The 25,596-nt window shown below is 40.1% G+C and overlaps 1 protein-coding gene across 1 annotated transcript in view; it reads left to right on the plus strand.

Moving 5' to 3' along the window:
- PDE10A (phosphodiesterase 10A) overlaps positions 1 to 25,596 on the plus strand; it is a 587,420-nt gene that overhangs the window by 535,429 nt on the left and 26,395 nt on the right. The window contains 5 exon segments of the mRNA XM_068550956.1: positions 1,648 to 1,790; positions 4,029 to 4,112; positions 5,682 to 5,832; positions 9,328 to 9,483; positions 18,746 to 18,918. Coding sequence (XP_068407057.1) covers positions 1,648 to 1,790; positions 4,029 to 4,112; positions 5,682 to 5,832; positions 9,328 to 9,483; positions 18,746 to 18,918 — 707 coding nt within the window.

Raw genomic sequence — 25,596 nt, forward strand, 5'->3', positions numbered from 1 at the left:
TTATTTGGCCTACCGGTGCCCAGTTGATCCAGCTCCCTTTGTTGTGTAGACTCTTCTTTCTCCACTAACTTGCCTCTGCACCCTTGTTGAAAACCAACCGACCATATACATTTAGGAGTATGATGTTCTCCTGATGAACTGACCCCTTTATCATTTGAAATGATCTTCTTTATCCCTGGTAATAGTCTTTGCTCTGAAATCTACTTTGTTTGATACAAGTACAGCCATTCCCACTTTCTCTAGACTGGTGTTAAATGTTAAATATCTTTTTCAGCCTTTTACTTTTACCCTAGTTGAGTCTTTATATTTAAAGTAGGATTCCTGTAAACAGCATGAGTTGGGGTTTTGCTGTTCTGTTCAATCAGATAACCTTTTCTTTTTAATGGGGATATTGAGACCAGGCACATTTTATGTTTAGGTATAAGTCCATCAACTTGTTATTTGTTTTGTTTGTTCCATCTGTTTTTTATTTCCTTTTCCCTCTCTGTCTTCAAAAGTTGAATTTTTAAAAAATTTTATTTTATGAAACAGCTTTTAATTTATTAAAATCTTCCCCATGAATAATTTCATTGAGTGTCATTGGTTTTGAACCTGATTGATAATATATAAAGATGCAACTGATTAGTTTGCAAGATTAACTGATTAACATCAGGGAGAGTGGAAATTTATCTGAATTTCAGTCAAAAATGTTAGTCATTAGGGAGCAAAACTGTAAGTGTGATATTTAAGAACAGTCAATACTCCCTTTATTCCATCTGGATCCGCACACTTTTTGGCATATTCTTCTCCAATAGTACAACTGTTTCTAAGTATTAAACTTGAGGCCACCATCCCACAAAGTAGTAAAGAAAAAAACTTGACAGTTGATAACATACAATTACAGTGCTTCATTTCAAAATATATCATTGTTTAGTATGAACAAAAAGAGTCTTGTTTACTAAGTAAATAAAATTAAGTATTTAAGAAATATGTACTTTTTATTTTTATCTTTTAAAATTTCTAGTTTAGTTTGTTTCATAATATGAACAATATATTAGCACAGTGCATGTGCATATAATTGCTGAAGGAGTATACGTTTATTATGCGTGCATCTTTAAATTTATCTTACCAGTAAAGAACTTTACAGTCGAACATTTTTCAAACTCCCCGGACTAGAGGACTTTGAGATCACCAAGAATTAAGCTAAATATTTTTAAAAGGAGACAGAGAAAAAAATATCTTAACTCTTGTCTCATTTAGTCTCTGTCTCGGTCCATTTGTGCTGCTATAACAAAATACACGGACCAGGTAGCTTATAAACAGCAGACATTTATTTCTCACATTCTGGAGGCTGGGAGTCTGAGAATAAGGTACCAGGTAATCTCTCTACCCAGAGATAATGTCCGGCAAAAAGACATTTGTTACAGAATTTCATAAGTCTTTTAAAAAGGAGATATAATTTTTAAAAAAATTATTTGTATCTTCAAAGTCACATGCGTCATGGATATCTTCAGTGTATATGGAAATATATATATAGCAATAGTAGTTAATGGAAAGTAATAGTGAATCCAATTATAGTTCTGCTTTTTTTATACCAAATTCTGAACTTTAATGACAAAACTACTTTAAACATTCTTTATTTTTTTCTCTGTTGGATTTGCTTTCCAGATGTATCATAGAATACGTCATTCGGAGTGCATTTACCGGGTCACCATGGAGAAGCTGTCCTATCATAGCATTTGTACTGCAGAGGAATGGCAAGGCCTCATGCATTTCAACCTTCCCGCCCGTCTTTGCAAAGAAATTGAATTGTGAGAGTTTTGTCTTGTCAGTTTCTTCAGGAACAGATTTTTAATTTGATTGAATTTAAAGTGAAATGGGTTCTAGAATTCGAATCATAAATATCATATTACATGTGTGGCTTCTTGTGTTACCATTTTCCCCCTGGAAGGAAGGAAAGGCCAGATCTCTTTATCTTTAAAACAAAAGAAGTCTGAACACCATTTTGAAATGATTTAACCTAAATGTTAGCTTTTCTCTTTAGTCTTTTGCACACTTTATGCTATGTAATATTTAATATTCAAAATGACATTTAATATCAGATAGATGAAAGTTTTCATTTCCATATAATTTTAAATTTACAAATTAAATCTGAGAATTTAGTAATACATAGTTCAACTTTCACACTTTGTTTCTAATCCTATGCTAATGTATTTGTTACTGGTGGTAGGACCTGCCCATTAGAAGTACAAGCCAACACTATATAACTAGATAAAAAAATCTTCAGAAGTGATCCAGAGCTGATATTTGTTTATACTTGGAAATATAGTATTCTTAAATTAATTAAACAAGGAGGCCGTTAGACTGATGTGACTTTAATGCCCTGGTGGCCTAGTAAACAAACCTGTAAATCGAAACCTGTAAATGCCTCAAGGTAACGAGATGGAAATGCTAAGGACAGCCAGTTCTGAACAGCTAACTAGGCTTTAAGCTGTAGCCAATCCAATAATTTCTTTTCTTTGCATCTTCTCTTTAGATGTGTTTCCATGGCTCCTGTCACCAAAGCACTCCTAACTGCTTTAAATTGGTGCTGCCCTATTCAAATGGGTTTTTGCTCAAATAAACTCTTAAGATTTTTAATATGCCTCAGTTTATCTTTTAACAGTATATGTATTATATAGTGTGTGTGCGCGTGTATATATATATATGTATATATATATATATAGTATATGTTGTGATATAATAAGAAATATATGACTATAGTCTTTGTAGCTAGTTCTTGGCACAGAGCTCCTTTTACTCTTGTAATTCCCTGAGTGATCTGGGTGAGAGAGGCATCTTTTGTTACTCATATTAAACCTCTTTCAGCCACCCTGAGTTTCTGAGTGGCTCTCGGAGGGTGAGGGCCAGTTGCCAGAGAAACCAGCATATGATTAGAGGGTTGGAAGTCAGCCTTACTCTTGGACTCCTTTCCAGGGAGAACTGGGGATCAAGCTAATCACCAGTGATCCGTGATTTAGTCAACAGTACCCATGTACTGGAACCTCCAAAAAACCCTAACCAAGGGGTTCGGTGAGTTTCCAGGTTGGTGAAGGCATCAGGTGCTATAAAGGGGGTGCCCCCAGAGAGGCATGGGAGCTCCACAACCCTCCCCCCTACCTTACCCTGTGCATCTCTTTCGCTTGGCTCTCCCTGCGTGTATCCCTCATAATAAACCGGAAATAGTAAACGAAGTGTCTCCCTGAGTTCTGGAGCTGTCCTAGTGCATCATCTGACCTGAGGACGGGTTGTGGGAACAGCCGATGGATTAGAAGTGTGGGTGGCCTGGGCTTGTGATTGACGTTTCAAGTGGGGGCAGCCTGTGGGCCTGCGCCCCTAACCTCTGGGGTCCGCATCAACTCCAGGTAGTGACAGAATTGAACTGAATTGCAGGAAATCAGCTGGCGTCTGCGGAGAACCGGAGAATTGCTTGGTGTGGAAAACTCACACATTTGGTGTCAGAAGTGCTGTAACGAGAGGAAAATGGTCTCTTTTAATACTTTCCCGTTCTGCTTATTTGGGTTAAATGTTTGTAACCAAATTAGCACATGAAAAATAGGTAATAACTTTGGATGTTAATATTTATGAAACTTTTCTCTGGATTAAAATAGGAAATAGACTAATTTTCATCTCAGAAAATTTCAGATGAGCTCCTCCCCCGTATCTATGAGTTGTGTAGTGTATGTGTAGGGCACATAATATAATTATTTTGGACTTTGTCATTGCTCTGATAACAAACACAACATTCCTTTTTTACAGATTGCTTAATAAAGAATTAAGCAATGGCTTAAATCTTGGACTAAGTTCCTGAGGGAATGTGTGGAATTTCCTCCTGGAAACCTTTGAATACCACAGAGATGTGACTTAGAAAGGCAGGAAGAGGGAGCCGAACTCCCAGTATTTTTTTAGTCTCTTGATAGGCAAAAAGTTAAATTACTCCCTTTACTTGTTATTATGTTTATCCTAATTAATTACATTTACTCATGACCTGTGCTTTCTGTTTCTTTCAGGTTCCACTTTGACATTGGTCCCTTTGAAAACATGTGGCCTGGAATTTTCGTCTACATGGTCCACCGGTCCTGTGGGACAGCCTGGTAGGTGTGACCTACACACTTGCTTTAAAACCCTCCTCCCCTGTCTAAGTGCCTCGCCACTTTCTTGGTTGATAATTACCTTAACTATGCCATATAGAAATTGTTTTTCTAGATACTTAAATTAAAAAAGGCTGAGGTTATTGGACAAATGTGCAGCCTTTTTAGATTCCTTCAGAGGCTGCCCCTTGGTTAACGACCAGGTCTAACCAGGTGATCCGAAGAATATAGGTGGAGCTAAAAGAGATAGGGGTTACATCTCAACATAATTGCATACTGTTTTTCGGTGTGTTTTGGAATGTACATACACATTTAAGATCGACTTTCACCTTTAACTTTGATACATCAGTTTAAAACAAGTGTGAAAGAAACAGGTCTCCTAATTCAAAATCTAGTCCTTTGTTAGTAATGAAGTTATGTTGCCCTGTCCTTGCAAATCTCTCTCCTCTCCTCGTGGCCTGTCCTAGAGGCCTTTCATGACTTTGTATCTGATGTTTTTTTTTTTTTTACAGCTTAAACACATACTTAAAATGCAAGGAATGATTTTCTTTTTCTCTTTTTTTTTTTTTTTTTTACTAATTTAGTCATTAAGTGGCTTATAGAGGCTCTTAGCTTCTCTAGAACTAAATTGTCGCTTGTTTCCTATTGAATTCTGTGTTCTCTCTTATTTCCATCAGCGACTTATATAAATTATGGTCTCAAAAGGATGCACACAGGGTAACTAATGCCACTTATTTCTTAGATAGCAATTGAGAGCTTGACCAGTTGAAACTCTTAAAATCACATACCTCACACTTCAGGGACATTTGAAAATTTTCAGTGGAGAAAGATAAAGGTTATATGTATTTAGAGGTTTTATGCACTCTCATCTCTTTGGTATTGCGGGGAGCCCTGTTACATAGTGATATGCCTTTGTCTTAAGCTGCCTTAAATCCACTGAGAGAGTTGGTGGGGCTTTAAATACGTGTAAACACATGATACATATAAAAATTTATAACCATATTGTATGATAAAATACGTCATATTCTTTCATGGACAGCGTCGAGATTTGGATATAGCCATCTGCTACCACCGCTTAATAATTTGAGTGTCCCATGGTAATTTGGATTCCTCTTGAAAGGATAATCACTCACCTGGGAAATTCTTATAGCATGCATGTTTGCAGTTTGTGAATCTGAATGTGCTTTCTGGAAAAACTTAGCTAAAAATACCCTTGAACAGGGTGATGATACGCTGTTGTCTGTTAAGCACTGTGGGATGCAGGAGTTGCTCGAAAGCTAAGGAAGAGGTGGCGGGCATTCATGATGGGTAACGGCAAGCTGATTCTGGGATTTGCTCCCCGCTGGGCCCGTTACCGTGGCAGAGCACAAGCCGCCAAAGAGTCTTCCTCTGTCACCTGGCTGGAGAAGCAGTGGGGAGGTGGTGAGTGACGCCGCCGTGCCCTCACATCCAGTCCCCGCGGAAGTGTTCACCCGTGCAAGTGCGCGCGGGACAGACGTGCACATCTGGTTGTCTCCTGGAACGTCCTGGTTCTTTACCAGTTTCTGTCATGACGATTTCTTCTCCACACAGCTTTGAGCTTGAAAAGTTGTGTCGTTTTATCATGTCTGTGAAGAAGAACTATCGCCGGGTCCCTTACCACAACTGGAAGCACGCGGTCACGGTGGCACACTGCATGTACGCCATACTCCAGAACAACCACGGGCTCTTCACCGAACTCGAGGTGGGTGTGCGCACGCTGTCTTTCTCCTGCCTCAAATAACCTGAGTGGGTTGAAGTACTCTACGTCTGGAGTACATCTATGATATAGTTAGGCGACCCTATGTCATTCCGGGACAAATTTTGGTTCCGTAAATTCACAGAAGCACACTTTGTAAATTGTTGTACCCAAGCATTTTCCCTATTATTTTGTATAAGGAAGGTAGATACAGAAATTCCAACTTCATCAAAATATCCCTCAAGGAAACACTCATTTTTGTAGTCCTTCTTCCCTATTAAAGCTGAATTCTTCTGAAAGGATGTAAACAAAGTGAACTGTTCTCTTTGCCCTTATGCCCTGGATAATGGAGACATATCCTACCCATCTGAGAACCCAGAGCGTTAAGCACAATTAAAACATAAATGCTTATTTGACCTTCTCTAGCATAAGGGAACAGGGGCTCGGCGATGTTCCACTGATGCACCGGACTTTACGGACTTGGAGTTGGTGACACACTCAGAGAAGATTTGGGGATGCGTAGTCCATTCATGCACCGCTGTCGAGCCCCTTCCTTGAATGCCCGGCCCGCATTTGGTGATGGGGCGCCTTGGCCCCAGCTGTGCTCCTCCCAGGCGGGACCTTCCTGATGGCCTCGCTGCCCTCTCTCCACAAGGCCCCAGCAGCCCTATGAAAGCCCTAACTCGAATCCACCCTTCTCTCCTCCTGCTTCAGGACACGTGAAGAAAGGGAGCTGCCATCTCTGTGATAAAGAAATTGTGCTTCTCCCAAGGTCACGTCCACCAACACTAGAACCCTGAGGTCCAGTCCTGTCCTTTCCATCCTGTCAGACCAAATTCACAATTTGGGTGGGAAACTTGAAAGATGCGTTTTAGAAAAAAAAAAGCTATTGTAAAGAAAGAGTCAGAACGTTCCTTTTTTATTAATAATCTTTAGATGGGGCTTAGCCTAATAGATAATTTATTATTTATCACACACACACACGATGAAATTTTTTCTTTTTTAATATAAATTTTTCTAAACAATTTTCCATCTCATTGAACCCCATAGTTTTGAAAATTTCAGTATTTCTCCATTCACTTCTTTTTAAGAAAGCAATTTTATTATCTTTTCTGCCAAAGGTTAGCCTGTAAGCTTGAGAATTATAGGAATTATTCTTTTGGATTATATTAAAATTTATATTCAAAAATGGAAATTTTTTAAGACAAGTGAGATAAGTTTTGTTACTACATATTGACTTTCATTTAAGTTTCTAGAATTATATCATTCTGTTTCTCCAGAAACTTCAGGTCTTTTGGCTAAAAATAATCCCAAAATAACATACATAAGCATTTAAAATATATTTTATAAGATGCATATGTAATCTCTAGTAGAGCTTTAGAAATGATCATTTGATGTTTTTAAAGGAAAAGTTAACAAAGGTAGTTCTTTACTTTGTAAGTTATTTTCAGATGCTTGATTCTGGCATACGCTTGACAAAACCATTGAACATCAACGCAAATAAAATAGGTTAAAAGGAATTAGAAAGCTTTTATCTATTGTGCCAGATTTTACAACCTTGACATTTCTTACCAGATTCATTATGGCTGACGTTGCAGCATAAAATATGGGAACAGCCCCCAAACAAAACGACCCCCAGAACATACAGAGTTCAGTGTCTTAAGACCTCCGAACACTTAGGGTTGGTCCCCTGCCTACCGCATAGTTTAGGGGGGGCGGGTGCCCGGGGCGACCTCCCTGCCCATCAGGTGGCAGGAGAAACCAGCGCGGCCCGGCCAGAGTAAGGCCGCAGCAGGGCGCAGGCGCAGTGCATGTGCGGGGGCTTTCTGCAGGCGCCGGCCCCGCGGCAGGTGGCTCCGCGCCCTCCTCCGATGCTGCCCGGGCTCCTGTCCGGCGCCGCCCTGCCAGCTGCCCTGGTCTCAGAGGTCCCTGCCCTCGCGGTTCTCCCCTCCGCTCCCGCCCCCGTTAACTCGCTCCCTCCGCGCTGGGTCCTCCGCAGGCTCTGCAGCCCGTGCAGGTCGCAGGCTGTGACCTCCACCTCACCGCACCCTCTGCCTCTGCCTCTCCGCTCGGCTCCCTCTGGATTTCTAGGCTCTTCTCTGCCGCCGGCCCCTGGTGGAGTCGCTGTGCTGGCCGCCTGCAATCCCTCCCCTCCCCCTTTCTCTGAAACCAGCTCCATCACACCCCAGAAAATGCTCTGGTCCAGGGGCCGTGCGGGTCCGAGGGTCAGGGCTCAGCTTTCCTCTTTGCGTCGCTGTTCTCACGCGGCTCCCAGGACCCCCAGCACCCTCGGCTCCCCAGCGCTCCTGCAGCCCGCTCCCCCTTCAACTTTCCCTTCTCAGTGACGACCCCGTCCACCAGCGTCCAAGGCTGATGGCCTGGACCTCCCCCGCTCGCCGTCCTGCCCTCCTCTCTTCTCATGCCCGGCCTGCCAGAAAGCTCTGTTGACTCTGCCTGCAGAATCTTCCAGACTTTAGTCATGTCTCCTAAGCCTGCGTTGCTAGCGTCCTGGTCTAAGCTTCTGTTGTGTTTTGCCTGAGTCCCGACGAAAGCCCCCCCCCGCCCCTCCCAGGTCTCTCCCACCCTCCTCAAGTCTGTTCTCAGTACAGTGGCCAGCGCGGGGATCTTTAAAGAACGTCAGCTAGACGATGTCACTGCGCTGCCAAAACCCCCGCCATCGGTCCCTGGATCACAAATGATACAAGACCTTTACCCTCCCCTCCCCTGCCCTGCCCTGCCCTGCCCTGCCCTGCCCTGCCCTGCCGTTCCTCTCTGCCCTCCTCTCCCCGCAGCCCCCGCAGTGGTCAGTCCTGGTCATGTGACTCTGGTCCTGTGACTCTGGTCCTGTGACTCGCGGGCAGGCACCCCTGCCAGGATGTGCGCTGGCTGAAGCCCCGACCCCGCCCCCGACCCCGCCCCCGCCCCCGGGAGCCGCCTGCTCCTCCCCTTCACCTGTGCCTCTGCGCTCACCTCTGCGCTCACCTCTGCCTGTCTGAGGCCCATCCGAACTGCTGTACATCACAGCCACCCGCCTCTCACCTGTCCCCTTCAGCCTGCTCTTCCTTTTATCTTTTTCTATACAATTTGCCGTTTTTCACATGCTTCATGATTTACTTGCCGCCTTCCTCATTTATGATAGCAGTAACATCGTTAGAATTTAATATTGAATAGATTTTTGAGTGAAGAACTGATACTGTCCTCTCCTTTTGCAGACTTGCTTTATCTGTGATTCTTTGGAACATTTGCCTTAATTTGATACCACCTACACTTTTTACCAGAGTCGATCAGGAAAACGCAAGAATAATTTGACTGTTAAGTTCATAAGCAGAAAGACAAAGAAACTGGTTAAAAACGAAGTTAGATTATCTGTTATTTCAGGCGTTCGTGAGCATGTTGGCTGCATCAGTGACAGAAGTCAGTGTGATAAGAATACTAACCATAACTTTCCTCGTGTCCCATTTCTTTGTTTTGAACATCTGTGCACTGTGGTTTCTCCTTAAGCGCAAGGGACTGCTAATTGCGTGCCTGTGCCATGACCTGGACCACAGGGGCTTCAGTAACACCTACCTGCAGAAATTCGACCACCCCCTCGCAGCGCTATATTCCACGTCGACCATGGAACAGCACCACTTCTCCCAGACAGTTTCCATCCTTCAGGTGAGGCGCCCAGGGCCACGCGCCTGCCCGCTGCCCCGTGTGTGTGTCGTCTTGTCAGAGAGACCCACGGTTTATACGTAAAAGAGGGATATTCTTCCGGCTTTCTTTAGAAACAGCAGCTACCTTTTATCGTAAAACCTTTTTAAAAAAGTTTATATATATTTTGCAATCACATTTGATTTTTAAGCACGTTATGCCCTAAGGCAAAGTTTGTTTCACGTTGTTAATTTAATCTACGTGGCTCATCATGTTCTTGAACCAGAACGTGTTGAACAGCGAATCTTGAACGTTAGGCAAACAGGATTTTAAGTGCATTGACGTTCTTTTATTTTTTCTCTTGTGTGTTTTGAAATGGAATTTTCTTGCTTTTAAGATGTCCTTAGTGACTGATCCGGATGCTGACAGGCCTCCCTTCCCTGTGAGATACGTACGCTCCTTCTTCCCTTCAAAGCTTTTTCGCAAAGGCGTCTTAACTGCGTAACTATCGCCTCGTAATGCTTTGACTCCTCTCACAGACAATTTTTAAAATATGATCCGTGTTTGACTTAAGAATAGTGGACCCCGTTTCTTACTCTCACTGTCAGCACCTCAAGATAGGAAGAGAAATCTCATTAGATCTCCTGATTACGAGTCTACGGGAAGGATTTGGAATTTTCAAGGTTGTGACGCCAAGCCCCGGCAGGACCCCAGCAGCGCCTGGCTGTGGGCGTCTTGCGAAGCAGAAGGGTGTTTGCCACTTGGTGCAGTTTTCCTCTCTTGTGTAGCCCAGGCCTCCCCTGACCACCCAGGGCTGTCTTCCTCTCCGCAGCTTCTCCTAGTGCCTCTTCATTGTCGCAGCTCTCTCAGTGATTGGTAGTAGCGCACACTCAGATCTTTTCAAAACCCAGCAACATTTACGTGGTCAGGCCCCCTTTCCTCAGGACTGAGAAGGCAAATGGTGAGCTTACTGAAGTGCAGGTGCTCTTCTGATGACCTTCGGGGTAGAGTAGAGAGGTCTGTCAGATACGGAGTCATATCCGGCAGGTGGCTGAATGTCCCCCTTGCTCCCGGGCTGGTTCTGTCCCTTGCAATAGAACCTTGCGATGGTTCTATCCAAAGCAATAGGTAGTCACCGTTCCCGATGTTCCCTTGGCACCAATACTTTACTTTTTAAATGATCTATGTTATGTATGTTTGGCTGGATAGATAGATACATACATACATACCTAGAAATTTAAGCAGGATAAAAGATGTGTGTGTGTTTGTATATGTGTGCATGATATAGATATGTGTGTACCTATATATGTCTGTATATAATAGGTGTATGTACACACACACATTTATATTAACACACACATGCATTAAAACATGCTTTTTGTAAATAGACATTTATAAAACTTTATGACAGTTTATATCTACTTTCCCCTTAGGCTACTTATTTGCCCAGGAAGAAGGGTATATGCCAGAAATGACATCAGGATGCCTTCATTTAGAAATCATTAGGACTCCCTGGGTCCCATGTGCATCCTGTGTCCTAAATGAATTCATACATATGACTATGACAGCATTTCTGGCAATTTAATCTGCAAATGAATTTTAATAGCCTTCATAAAGTTCCCTCAGAAAACCTATTTTAAATATAAGAGAATTCGTTTTTACAAAGGCCAGGATTGCAAAGTACATTGCTGCTGGATGGAATAAGACATAAACTGTATGATACAGCAGTGATACAAAGCAGAAGGGATGGAGAGGGTCTGACCCAGCCAAGGAAGACTTCCGGCAGGAAGACTTGCTCCGTTTGCCGCCGTTGACAGTGGAGGTGGCTCAGAGCGGTTTGTCTCATTTTCAGGAAACCCCCAGCCACGGGGGCGGGGGGGGGTTCCGTGTTACATGATGCGGCGTTCCTAGAGTGATCAGAGCGTCGCCACTGGCACTCAGGCAGTGAATGAAGTTCAAGCACGCTGTCGGCATCCACAGAGTCGTTGGAGGGTAGTTAGATCCCGAGTGGTAGAGAAGGCATTTCAGTCACTGGTGGGGGGAACATAAGGGCACCTTTGTTCTTGTGTCTTTAGAGAGGTGAGGTTCTCAACAGACGGCTGGGGTGGGAAGCCGGCTAGAAGAACCGTCATGGCCGCAGGTCCAGCCCACCAGTTAAAATCTGAATCTGTATCCTGGCTTGACCAACACCTCCTGTGTGAGCTGTGACAGGGAGAAACATAGGGGGCATAAACTCATGGCCCCATCTTCACGTGCAGGAGAATGGCGGAGGGCTCCTTCATTTTCTGGAAATCTCTAGAATCTGCTGATGGTACATGCTCATGATAACTCCTCTGAGTTTTGCTTCTCAGATCCATCTAACTGCCTTTTGAAATTCATTTCAATAGCGAACATATTTATTCACTGCCTCGCAGCTGCCAGCACACGTTTCAGGCCCGGGGGACAGAGGTGACAAAAGCACAAGTGCCTGCTGTGTCCACAGCCCCGCCCTCAAGCTGGTCTTCCTGCCGCTCCACCTGGCCGGCCTCCTGGGGCCCCAGCCATCCTAACAGGCTGTGGCTCTCACGCCTGTGTGTCAGCCTGGGGTACGGTGAGGTTCTGTTTCCAGACGCTTGAACTGCGTTTGGCATTCAGTGTGGCCAAAATCGTGCTGAGTTATTTTACGGCTCCCGTGACGGCTCCTCACTCACCCCACGGGTCAGTGACCCTGTTAGAGCCCTTCCCCCTCACCCTGCCCCCAGCTCCAGTCACCAAGTCCTGCCAGTTTGAAGTTTTGTCAGGACACCTCCAGACTTGACCAGTTAAGGTGATATCCTTGGCTGAGAGTAAAATTTAATTGCAACATCCAGTCACTGAATTATCAGACAGAACAATATGTCGTTACATCACACAGACCCCTCTGATAGGTCTGTCCGCCCGGTGGTCACGGTAGTGAAAGGCTTCTCCTTCGGCTGTCCTCATCTCCGCAGGCGGTCTCCAGCGCTCTGGCCACACAGAGGAGCGCAGTCCCAGAACTATTCATCCTTTGGCAACGTGGCCAAAGAGGAGATTAAAAAATTCACCATGATGGTTAGAGATGGCTCCCCATGAGGCCTCCTCAAAGCTGTGTGTGTGTGTGGCTCTGTGTGTGTGTCTACAGACCACAGTCTTGTTAACCCGAATGCTGACTTTCAGTGTTGTTGCCACAATTATTTATGGGATAATCTGGGCGACTGGGGAAGTGTGGCAAAGAGGCCCCCTGCGTGACCACAGCAACCTCAGCAAACAGAAAGGGGAAGTATACTTAAAAGCTAACCTCAGTCCTTCACACGCTAGCACAGGACTATTCACGGTACAGCACGGCAGGAAGGGTGTATGTTCGTTCACACTTGCCTTCACTTGCGTCACAGTGAGAAAGATGCAGTGGGCAGTTCCCACCCCACCCCCCGCCCCGAGTGGGCAGTGGGAGGAGATTAAGTCAGGAATGAAGTAAGGAGAAGTGTGAAAGCATCTAGAGGAAAGATAGGTTCAGATTCTTAACTTTTGCTGAGCTGCTCCTTGTCTCAGCGTTGGGCCTCAGGACTGTTTTCCCGGTGACTGGGGCCCGGGGCTGTGTACAGGTCGTGAGGAGCATTCAGGGGAGAGGGAGTTCCCATCTGGCGCCTGTGGTAGATGCTGAACTGGCCCCTCTGAGCATACAGTCTCCTACATGTCCATCAAGGACCTTTCCCGAGTGACATCCCAAATTCCGCCTTCATTAGACACTGTCTGTTTGACTGCCTTTTCCCCCATATTGATCACCATTTCCCCAAACTTGTGGTTCTCAAATTTATCTTCCAAATATATGTCTGAACATGTTATTCTCCTTTTTAAAAGTCACCAGTGGGTCCCATGGCCTCAAGAATAAATTTTGTTTCTTAATTGATGTACAAGTCTTTTATGAATGGCCTCTGCCTGTTCCAGGACTACTGTATCTACCGTATTTTTGCAGTTCCAGACCATTTCTTAACTCTGCATTGTCTAGCGTTTTCTATCTTGGTGGCCAGCTTCTCCTTATCTTTAAGGCTCAGCTCAGGCAGTACCTCCTCCAGGGAAAGTATTTTATGACGTCTCCACATAACTGGGGCACAGTTGTGTGCCTTTTCCACATGGCCCCCGAGTCCCTTAAACATACACGTATTCTAGAGTTCTCACGTGGTGTTGAACTTCTCTGTTTGTGAGTTTAGCCTCCCTCTCCTCTGAATTGTAAGCCCGGTGAGGACAGTCGCCGCCCCTTGTTCATCTCCATCCCGCAGGCCTGCTGCCGGGTCTGTGGACATGGGTGGTGGTGGTCACGTGAAGATAAGCATGTGGACCTAAGAGTCAGAGAAGGCAAAACAATGTGTGCAACGTTTGGCCACTGGTAACTGCCAGGTTCTATTTAGGGGACACTGAGTAGATATGTCTCCTTAGGACAAAGCGTGTAGGTGGCTCAGTGGTGGAGCGTACGTGGAATCACTTCAGGTAAGTAGACTGTTCTCTGTGGACAGTGTGACAAGATAGTGGGTAAGCTTTGTGTTCCGACCTAAAACTTACCCCTGTGTTTTTATTTAGCAACGGTGATAGAACCATTAGCGTTAGAATATTAAATCCATTTTAATGTTCATTGAACATTCCTTTATTTAATACTCGTAATTAATGTTCATTTTAATAGTCAAATTATATTTCATAATAAGATGTTAATGATTACTTTGAATATTGAAGCTACCCTTTTTCTGTCTTTTGCCTTCTGTGAATACCCCACGTTAGGTACGCAGAAGTCAAAATTGTAGAAAACGGACCAATTAGGAATGGTTATTCTCATTATTAAGAAAAATTTCTCATCATTCCATGCATCTTAAATCATCTAGTGCTTCTGAAATATGTTTACATTTTTAAAAAGTTATCTTTATCCCAACATTTTGGGATCCCATGACATTTTCATTACTTTTTATAGCAGTAGCATTTCTGTGACACAGCCAAATCCATCTGCAGTGGGTAGAATTTACTGTTGTCTGTTGCAATTATAGCAAAATTGTTGTACTTACACTCAGCACTGTCCCTACTTCTAGACTAAAATGTATTAGTTTATTACAGAGGTTAGCCTAAATCTATCCTTTTCTACAGATGTATTCTAAATAGATAGAAGTGTTCTCTGGCGGTCCAACTCAATTCTGGGCGTATCGGTTTGTTTGCTTGTTTCTCCTTCTCTCTCTCCCTGTTTCAACTCTGACTGCAGAAGTTCTACTGGTAGGTTTTATCATCATCACCACCATCATCGTGGTAATCATTTCATCATTTATTAGGTACTTCCTATATACCAGAAACTTAAGAATTTTGCACGTATCAGTACATTTGATTTTTATGGTATCCTATGAGACAAGTATTATTATTCATTTCCATTTTACAAATAAGAGTAATGTGCATCAAAGAGGTTAAGTAACTGGTTCATTGTCACGCAGCTAGTAGGGGGCAGAGGATATTAAAAACCAGAGTTGTTTGACTCCAAAACTTGTGTTCTTAATTACAGTACTCTCATGTTTTCTAGTATATGGTTTGATGCAGTGGACAATTAAATGTCAAAATAAGTATTATGTATCTTTTAAAGGCATCATGGTTGTGAATGCTTGAAGCGATTAGTTGTGTCATTGACTTTTTTCATCCTGAAGCCCCAGAATGATTCAGCCTCTGCCTGTTGCCCCTGTGATAGTGATTCACAACCCAGTAGGGGCAGGGTTGCTGGTGAGTGAGGTCTGGACCGGCTGGCATGCAGATACTGAAATCTCAGCTCCAAAGCCCTTCCAGGAGAATCTCTTTCGTAGAGCTCAGCACAGTAGGGCTTTGGGGAGAACTACGTATGATTAATGGTAATATTTTAAAAGCGTGCTGAGGAAGGATTGATCATCCGCCCTTCTGCCTCTGTTCTGACCCACCTCAACCCACGCTGTTGCCGGAGGGACTGCTCTAAAACCCACCTCCTTAATCCTCAGTGGCTCCTTATTACTTTCCATATAATATTTCAGTTCTGCATCCAGGCCTTTTGAAAGAACTTTTACTTTAGTTCTTACCATTTCTGTATTAAGTTTGCCTCAGCCGTACGGAAGTGTTTGTGCTTCCACCAAGCACGCAGGGTCCCACGCTGCTCCTGCCTTTCCTCCGACTGGTCCTTCAGAATTCACATCGGCACCAAGAAGAGCGTCCCACGTGCTCCCATGGTCTTCACTTACCTCATTCGCGGGGACCATGCCACTCTATGTTTTGTGTACCACTGAACAGTGAACGCCTTAAAAAAATGAACTTACGGTGTTTAGGACCTTGGATATAGTAGGCACTAAGCTACTAATATCCTTACCCAAAGTGAAACACTACAGACTGAATATCTGCTCAATGAGACATAACATTCCTCATTTTGTGGTGGGAAAGATACAGCTATGGCAAGAAAGCAGTGCTCCAACAGTGAGTCAGAATGCTGAGAATCCTCAGACCCATCATGTTTGAGAGTTAGGCGGGCCCTTAAAGACCATCCACCTTAAAGACCTTAAAGTGTGTCCCCGAGAAGTCTCTCAGCATCAGGACCGTTTTAGCGTTGTTTATATTCTCTCGTACATATCTCACAAATCTCGGCTACTTAAGTAGCTGAGCCTTTACAAACAGAGCCCACTCGTAACCTTTCACAGACGTAAGAATTATATGCTCCTTCCCTATTTTGGGGCTTTAGAAACATTTCTGGGTATAAAATGCTTGTTATTTTATGCTTGATTGATACAACATGGGATCAACTGCCTTGAATTAGTATAAACTTTAAACAACGTAACCTGGAATATTAGTTATAATAAACGTACCAGTTGGTATATAAAAGCATCTTGTTATTTTATGAGGTTTTATTAGGTTGTTAACTAATGTGAAATTGGAGCTTTCAAAACGTTTTCAGCCGTTTATCTGCTATTCTTGGTTGCTGTATCTCCCTTTTGTTTTGGTAGGAACAAAGTGTTGATAAATATATACTATATTCTCTTGAAAGGAAGGGGCCATTTATTGTTTGTTTATCATTTATTCCTTTTACTCTTGTAAAATGTTGAAGGAAGTAGTCCATCTGTTCATTATAAAGGTTCACTGCTGAACTTTTCCACCTAGTTTCCCTTTAATATCGAAAAGTAAAGTAAAAAAAAGAAATAATGAATCTGAAATAGCAGAATATACAGATCCTTTAAATGGGTCTTACTTTGTCTTAGATCATGGACACTTTTGAGAATCTGATGAAAACATGTGTTTATGGATGACACACTCAACATACTATATACAGTTGTAATGAGTTCATTGCTCTGTGGTCCCCAAGAGAATTTATAGAACCCAGGCTAAGAAGTCCCTATTTTAGAGAGGTTAAAACGTAAAATCCAACAGTACGTGAGAATATTTTATGTGCTGTAATTTAATAGTTTGTTGGTGATAGAATAAATCATATAAATATATATCACACGTAATTCCTCTTCAGACGACCTGCCAAGAGCAGATGTGTGCATGAGTACCAGCCAAACACATCCGATGTGAAACATGTTTATGAGGTGGGAGCCCAGGTCACAAGGCATTAAGTGCTGAAGCAGAGGCCAGCTGCTTTACTTGAGTTATGATCATAGCAAAGCAGGTTTCTTAGCACAAGTCAGAGTCAAGATTTCTTTCTTGTAACTTTGTACAAGTTTAGAGTTGAGGTTGAAAGGGGCTTGGAAGTTAATTACCTTCCCAGTGATTAAATCCCCGCCCCTGGTCCCCATCAGTTACTAACTAGCCTGTGTTTTGCACGTCTCCACAAACAGCATCCCATGCATAGTTCACCTGGTAACTCTCAACATTTAGATGGTTCTTCCTTGTGTTGAGCTGAAGTCCTGTCCTTATCGTGTCCACCTCTTTGGCCCTATTGTATTTATGAAGGCTGCTTCAAAATGAGATTACATTACTAAAAATTACTGAAATAACCAGTTTATACAAGTACTGCAGTTTTTCTTTAGTCAAATAAAAACGTTGTTAATGCTTCAGCAAATACTTCATTTCAATTAGATATCAAAGATTTATTTAAATTTTATAATTTGAAAGTGCAATCATGTGTTTGAAAGTGCTTTATAACCTTAGAGCATTCTACAAATATGTCCTTGCTATTATCACTGTCTGAAAAAGAACCAACTAGAACTAACTCCATTTATCATAGGATAATTTAAATATAAATACAATACCTTAAAAGTAAATAATACAGGAAGATTCTGATAACCGAAAGTAAATGTGGCACATACAACCTTATTTCAAAGTAATAGGAAGCAGACAGTATCTTAGTGAGATGTCTGATTTTGTAAAGAAATATACTTTAATAATTTCAAGTTTGTCATGTAATTTATCAGTCAATATATGTAGCTTAAGACAAGCGGAAACAGTTAAAAATCAGTTTATAGTACAACTGTGTTGACTAATCAATCATTAAAAAATAATTGATGAACCCACAAATTGAATCTCTACCTTTTTTTGTTTGAACAAAAATGACCCGTTTTAACCTCAACTACAAATAAAACTTAAAATCCTGAGGAAGAAATTATTGTAAAAAGTTTTTAAAAGATTCATATACAGAAGAATAATTGTGAGAAAACAGAATCCAAATGACCAGTGTTTGGTCTTGTTTAGGGTGATGATCTGCTGGGTCCATCTCCCATGAGGACAGAAGACAGGATGGCCTTACAGTTTTTGCACCTCAGGGATTTGTGCTTTATGTAAAATCATTCTTGCCTGTAGGGAGAGTTTTTAATATGCCTAAATTTTATTTTCAGGTCCTGGGACATTTTCTTCTATGATACAGAGAAAACAGTTTATTAATCATTAGGCTTGCAGAAGTGAACAAAGATATAGATGACTTTTTAAGCCCATTAATTTCCAGTATAATGTGAAAATTACCGAAGTTCTTAATTAGTTTAAAAGGAAAAGTCTTTTACTTAAATATTTTACATATTCCAGTCTTTTAATTCCTTACTAGAAGTATCCCCAAACTAGGTGTATATTTAAATCACTGGGATTTTATGTTGGGAAATGTTACGTAGTTTAAATAGTTCATTTAAGTGGTAGCTTCATTGTTGTATTGTGAAGAGAAACCAAAACGTTAATTTCATTAGTCATTTCAAACTATCCTTTTCTTCCCCCAAAACCCGTCCTGACCAAATGCCATTGACTGACTGTTGTTTCAAGTGACTGAAAATGTCATTAGTTTGGAGCTTGTGCTTGTTATTGGTGGTGTTTATTTGTATTTTTTCCCTAGTTGGAGGGGCACAATATCTTCTCCACCCTGAGCTCCAGTGAATATGAACAGGTGCTTGAGATCATCCGCAAAGCCATCATTGCCACAGACCTTGCATTATACTTTGGAAACAGGAAACAGTTGGAAGAGATGTACCAGACCGGATCGCTAAACCTTAATAATCAATCACATAGGTAAAAATAATTTTTGAAAGTTTAGTAACCCAGGAAGTGTTATTTGGAATAAATTTATATTTAAAAACAAAAATGTAATGTGGCATAAATTTATGTTTGAAAAAAGAAATGTAAAAAGAATTTATGTGTTTTTTGTTTGTTTGTTTTATGTACGCTTTAATATTTACTTTGGGTATTTCGTTATTTGACAAGATTGCTGATAATGTATTGTGAAGGTAACTAAAATATGAATTAGAATTTCAGCTGATCACATAGGAATGGGTACTTTTCAAGGGAAGTCATTTTCCAAGAGACCTCTCTTTGAATTTACCACAGTCCAGCGTTTGGTCATTGACCTTACAGACTCAAAAGCCAATGAAAATGGATTCATCAGAATCCAGATCTTATTAACCTAGCCAATGTGATTGATATATAAAACCTGAATTCCATTTTATTGATCTGCAAACATACACTCTAGTTATGAGCATCAGAATATTGGCATTCAGCGTGGTCACAATCGTTTGGGAAGCCCAGTGGCAATCCAAAGTTGGTTTGAACGTGGGGTCGGAACAGAGAGAATGAGATTCCTTAAATGTTCTAATGCATCAGGCTAAGGTAGTTTGATTCCTTTTTTTCTGAGAAGGCGTGACTTGCCCGCTGGATTCAGAAATGTGTCAGGTGTTTTCATTGTGCACCTGTCCACCCATCTGTCCATTAGATTTCAGTCCACTGGCTAAAACCCCTCTTGGCCTTGCCGGTGTGTAGGTGGTTACCACCAGCTTTTCTTTGTAGGACTTTCCTTTTGCTGTTTCCGTGTCTGACTAAGTCCATCTTAAGTGATGCCATCTTTATCTTTAGATTTGGGAACACTTGTTTATTGGTTCATTCTAGTCTTGCTGAACTTGAATCTATTCTTTTTTGCTCAGGTGCTTTGTGTACCTCCTCTGTGATCCATTAAGGTACTGATCATAACATTTCTTTCTAGAGAAATCTGCTTTCAGTTCTTAGAAGCAGTTCACTCAGGTACCCCAAACACAAAACATTAGGTCTACAAATGACTATAGACAGAAGCATAATAAATAAAGTTGACCTCTTCAAGAATATGATCATCAGAGTGTTTATGGGGAACCTTCTTTGAGGAAAAAAATATACATCTTAATTTTACAGAGGGCAGTCTGGACACATTGCCAGCACCCTCCCAGGTTGGCAGAAGGGTCAGTGTCATGCAGGACAACACACCCTCTTCCGCCTGCAGCCCAAGGGATGCGTGTGACTTACAGTCTTCATGTGTCTGTAGAAACGAGTGTTTGTCCACAGTTCTCTTTCTTATGGCAATTATAAGACTGGAGAAATAGGCGCTGGGTTAAAGTATCCTTTGGCTTGCTGAAAACTATGTGTATACGTTGTTTTTAAGTTACAAATAAGAGTCATGTAAGTAGTAACAAGTTTCTTGCATATGATTTTAGCAAAATGATTACAATAATAATATTCTTATAAAATAGAAAATTTAAAAATCTAATTGCAAGTAATATTATACTTGGTGCTTAATGCATTTATACATGTTAGTGGTGTATACTGCATAGTTATGATGATTAAATAATTTTAAAGGTGATGCATATTTGTTTTAAGAATTCAAAGAGTGCAGGTATATACAAGAAAACAATAATAGAGTCGTCCGTGGGTGTTCGTTCCTGGAGCCCCTGCAGGTACCAGAATACTGGTAATACGTCCCTTGTATAAAATGGCCCTGGACGATGAATAGGGTCACTCTCCCATCCGCACAGCGCGGTCGAGAGACCCGGGAGTCCGCTGGGTCCTGTTCTGCAGAACCAACAGAACCATGCATTCTCCTCTGTTTACTCTAAGCTGTTTATATGCACAAACATACGTCTTTAAACAAAAACATGATTACAGGCCTTCCTCGGTATCCACAGGGGATGTGTTCCAGGACACCACCCGCATAACAAAATCAGTGGATGTTCAAGTGCCTAAATCCCTTTGTCGGCCCTCGGCCGTCGTATCCGCAGGTTCCGCCTGTACAGATTCAAGCAACACACTACAGGATCCGAGGTCGGTTGAATCTGCGGATGCAGGACCCGCAGATGAGCAGGGCCGACGGTATACTAGATGCTTGCCTATTTTTAAGAGTTATGTGACATCACGTAGTATGGAGGACTAGCTAAAGGCTCATTAAACCTTCCTCCTATTGATCAGATGTTTCTAGAATTTTGCACCATAAATAATTCTGCAATAAACTCTTATAAAGTCATCTACTGTCCTTTAAATATATATATCACATCGCATATGGTGCTAGAAATGTAGATGCATGTTGAATTCCCTAAAAGGACTGTAGAAATTCACACTTCTCCTCACATAGGGTGAAAACTGTTTCTCTTTAAGTATGCCATTCTCTGACAACTCCCTGCATTAAAGATCTTTTCATGTTTGTTGACTTTGTTCCTACTTCTGTTTGTTCACAACTTTTGTGTAATTTTTGTTGAATTCTTTACTTTTTTTATAGATCAGTTTGCATTCCAAATTTTTGTTAAGGATGTTAACATTTTCTCTGTTATATGTTACAAACATTTTCTTAGGTGCTTTTCAAAAGTTTTATTTAGACTTTATTTTAAATACAAAGAAATTTAATTTCATGAAGCCAAATCTTTCATTTGTTTTTATCAACTCTGGTTTCCTGTCTTGCTTATGAAGGCCTCCCCTATCCTCAAAGTAATATAAATTGTAGTTAAAATTTTCTTTGCATATTAATGCTTCTGGAGTTATACTTTTTATGAACATAACTTTATTTCTTCCTGATGGGTTGAATCAATACCATTTAATTAACAATCTATTTTCTTCCACTGAATTGAATTGAAGTTTCATATAAACTCGAATACTTCTTTGGACTCCTTAAGCCATGTAATTGTTAATTATCTAATCCTTGACTGTGATCATACTGTTTTGATTATTATAACTATGTTGAAATTTATCATACATGCCTGGTAAAATAATCTTCATCTTTCATTTACTTTCCGAAAATTTCATGGAAATTGTTACTTAGTAAATGCATTTTTTATATTTTTATAAGAAAAATTTCAAACTTAAGAAAAGTAGAAATTATACTACAATGTATACTCATACCCACATTCAAGAATTATTAACACTTTAACGTATTTTTTGCCTTTATTTTTTGACTGTGCCACTTCCTTGTAGATTATAGACATCATGACCCTTCATTTCCTTCATAGTGAATACTTAAAAAAGAAAAAGAATATTTTATCGTGTTTGTTTTCAATTAAAAATATCCACATTGGGATTTTGATTGCAGTTATATTGCATTTATTTCTTCACTTGTAAATGAGAGTATATTGGCTTCTCATCCAAAAGCATTGGCATGACTTTTTAGTCTTGAATAACATTTTATATAGTTTATTTACACAGATCCTATCACTTTTTTAGTTAAATTATACTGGTCATGTTATAAATTTTATCACTTGTGAATGTATTTTTTCCAGTTTCTAATGGAAATACAATTTCCAGTGTAAAAAAAGTTATGAATTTTTATATATTTCTCAATTTTGCTTCATGTGTTTAGAAACTTTGTTATTAGGTGCTTATACATTTGTGTATTTGTTATGTCTTCTCTATGATTTATCCTCTTGCCACTATGAAATTCTCTTTTTATTCTGGTAATACTTCTTGCCTTAAAGTTTTCTGTGTCTAATAGCCACACCAGCTTTCTTATGCTTACTTATTGGCATGTCATATTCTTGTCCAATCCTTTACTGTTACCCTATCTGCATCCTTATATTTTAAATGTGTCTTGTAATCAGCAGTAATTGAGACTTCCAGTCGCTGCTTCCTTTAGGACTGTCAGTTCGTTTGCTTTTAGTGTAATTATATTTATGTTTGTCTCATTATCTTGTTTGTTTTCTCTTTAAACCTTTGTTCTTTGTCCTTCCTTTCCTGTCTTCATTGGAGTTAATGAAATGTGTCCTTTGTTGTTGTGTTCTATATCTTCTATTGGCTTTTATTGTTACGCTTGTATGTTTTCAAGTGGTTGCTCTTGAGTTTACATGAATCTGCATTTTTCAGTCCACCTTGAATTAATATCACTCCATTTCTATACAATGTAACAACCTTAAAAAGACAGAATCCAGTTATGCCCAGTTTTGTCTTTTATGCTACTGTTGTTAAATATTATACTGCTACATATGTTGTATACACCACACAGGTTGCTAATACTTATTAAATAGTTAATTGATTATTAAAGAATTTTTAAAAAGAAAAAGATAATCTGTCATATTTTCTCATATATATACCATTTCCAATGCTTTGCATTCATTTGTGTAGATCCAGATTTCCGTCTGGTAATTATCTTACCTCAGTCCAGACAGCAGATTCTTTCAGCCTTAGCTTATCGCCTTTATTTTGGCTTCACTTTTCCAAGATATTTTTGCTGGATTTAGGATTTTAAGTTGACAGGCTTTCTTTCAGCATTTTTAAAATGTTATTCAGTTGTCTTCTGGCCTCCATCTTTTTCTTTTTTCCCTGATGAGAGGTCAGCAGTCATTCTTATTGTTATTCTCCTATATGTAGCGTGTCTTTTTATTCTGGCTGCTCTTAAGATGTTCTCTGTATCCTTGGTCTTTCAGCACTTTGTTTATAATGTGCCTCAGTGTCCTCCTTGTATTTGTCCTTCTTGAGTTCCTCTGAAGTTTCTGGGTCTCTGGGCTGCTGATTACAGTAAAACCTAGTAAAGTTTTAACCACTTTTCTTCAAATATTTTTTTCTGTCAACCCGTCATTTTTCTTCTGCAACTCTAATTACACATATGATAGATCACTTAATGCTGTCTTACAGGTTATTAGGGCTCTGAACTGTTTTTTCAGTCATTTTTCCTCCCTGTGCCTCAGTTTGGGTAATTTGGTATGATTTGCCTTTAATTTCAATGATCCTTTCTAATGTTCTCTCCAATCTGTTGTCAATTCCATCCAGTGATTTATTTTATATATTGTATTTGTCAGTTCTGAGATTTATTTGGGGTTCATTTTTATAGCTTCTATGCCTCTTTTAAGATTCCTGTCTCTTCACCCATTGTATCCAAGTATATATTTTCCTGGAGATTCTTTAGTATATCTATCAGTTACTTAACAATCCTTGTCTTCATTTCCACCAACTGAGTCCTCTATGGGTCTTTTCTTGTTGACTTTTTTTTTTTTTTTTTTTCTGAGTCATGGAACACATTTTCCTTTTTCCTTAGATGTCTAGTAATTTTTTAATTTATATACTACGTTGTGGATAATATGTATTCTCTGTTATCTTTCTGGATCCTGTTATCCTTCTCTGAAGATAATTGACTTTTATTCTAGTGGCCAGTTAAATTTCTCACGGATTATCCTAAATTTATGGATATGTGCCTTAAGCATTTTTTGTGCGGTTCTGTTTCTGTTTTGGCCTTGGTCCTTGGGTCCAGCCAAGGATTTGAGGGAAATATGAATGCATATTTGGGGACTATCGCCTTTGTGGCTCTCTCCTTTCCAGGATCTTTCTCCTCAAATTCCATGTGCTCTGACAGCCCCAGATGCTAACCTCTCCACCGTACTGTGACTTTTTGGGGGCCTCTAAATGTCTCATACCCCAACTGAGCCATAATCTTAGCAGAAAAGCTAATAAATGTGGATTATGCCCAAAGGTTTTGAACCCCTTCCAGTTTCTGCCTGCTTTTAGGTACTCAATTGCCTTCAATGAGTTGTTTTTAAATTTTGTTCAGAATTTATTCCGTCATTACTGGAATTCTAAAAATGTGTTTTCTAACCATTTTATTATGTTTTCTGTGTCAGTTGAAAATATTAGTCTCTTGGATTTTCTAGGCATACTTTCACATCATCTACAGTTAAATATCATTCATTCCACTTTTCTGATATTGATACCTATTTTGCTTTCTCATCTGACTGTATAATTAGAACCTATAAAACAATATTGGATTATGGTGAAAAAGCAAGTATATCCAGTATGTGTTTGATTTTAATTTTTTATGTGATATGTGATATTTTTTGGTAAATCATTTTCATCATGTATGAGTTTTTTTCTTCGTTTCTTGTTTATATTACTTTTTATTAGGAATTATATCAAATTCATATTCAGATTTCAGTGATAATATGATTTTCCTAATTTCTGTGTTATTGATTTCTTATTTTATTAATAGATTTTTTTAATTTGCTAATTTTGTGCTACCACTGAATTCCTTGTACTCTAGTCTCCCATGGAATTACTTTTTTAATATGCTAAGGAAATCAATTTTTGCTTTTTTTTTTTTTTAGCAAGTTTGTGTCGAATCCATTAATTGACATGTAGTTGTTTTTCTGTATCCTATCATAATTTGCTATTAAGATTATGATAGTTATGAAATTAAATTTCTCTCTGATCTAGAAGGGTTTAAATAACTAAAGATATCCATTTGGGGAAGCTTAAATAATATTTATTTGTAAAACCATTACAGTCTGGCACATTTTTTTAATGGAAGATCTTTAACAAACTTTTTAATGTCTTTTGTGGTTTGAGGTAATTGTTTTGTTTTGGCTTTTCCATTTTATTTCACCTCTTGGTCAGCTTATTTTGCTAGAAAATCATTTTTCCTTTAGCCTTTCAAATTCATATAAAATATTTACACAAATTATTCTCACTTAAAATTTACTTATC

Source organism: Eschrichtius robustus, chromosome 9 (assembly GCF_028021215.1).
Source record: "Eschrichtius robustus isolate mEscRob2 chromosome 9, mEscRob2.pri, whole genome shotgun sequence".
Lineage (NCBI taxonomy): Eukaryota > Metazoa > Chordata > Mammalia > Artiodactyla > Eschrichtiidae > Eschrichtius > Eschrichtius robustus.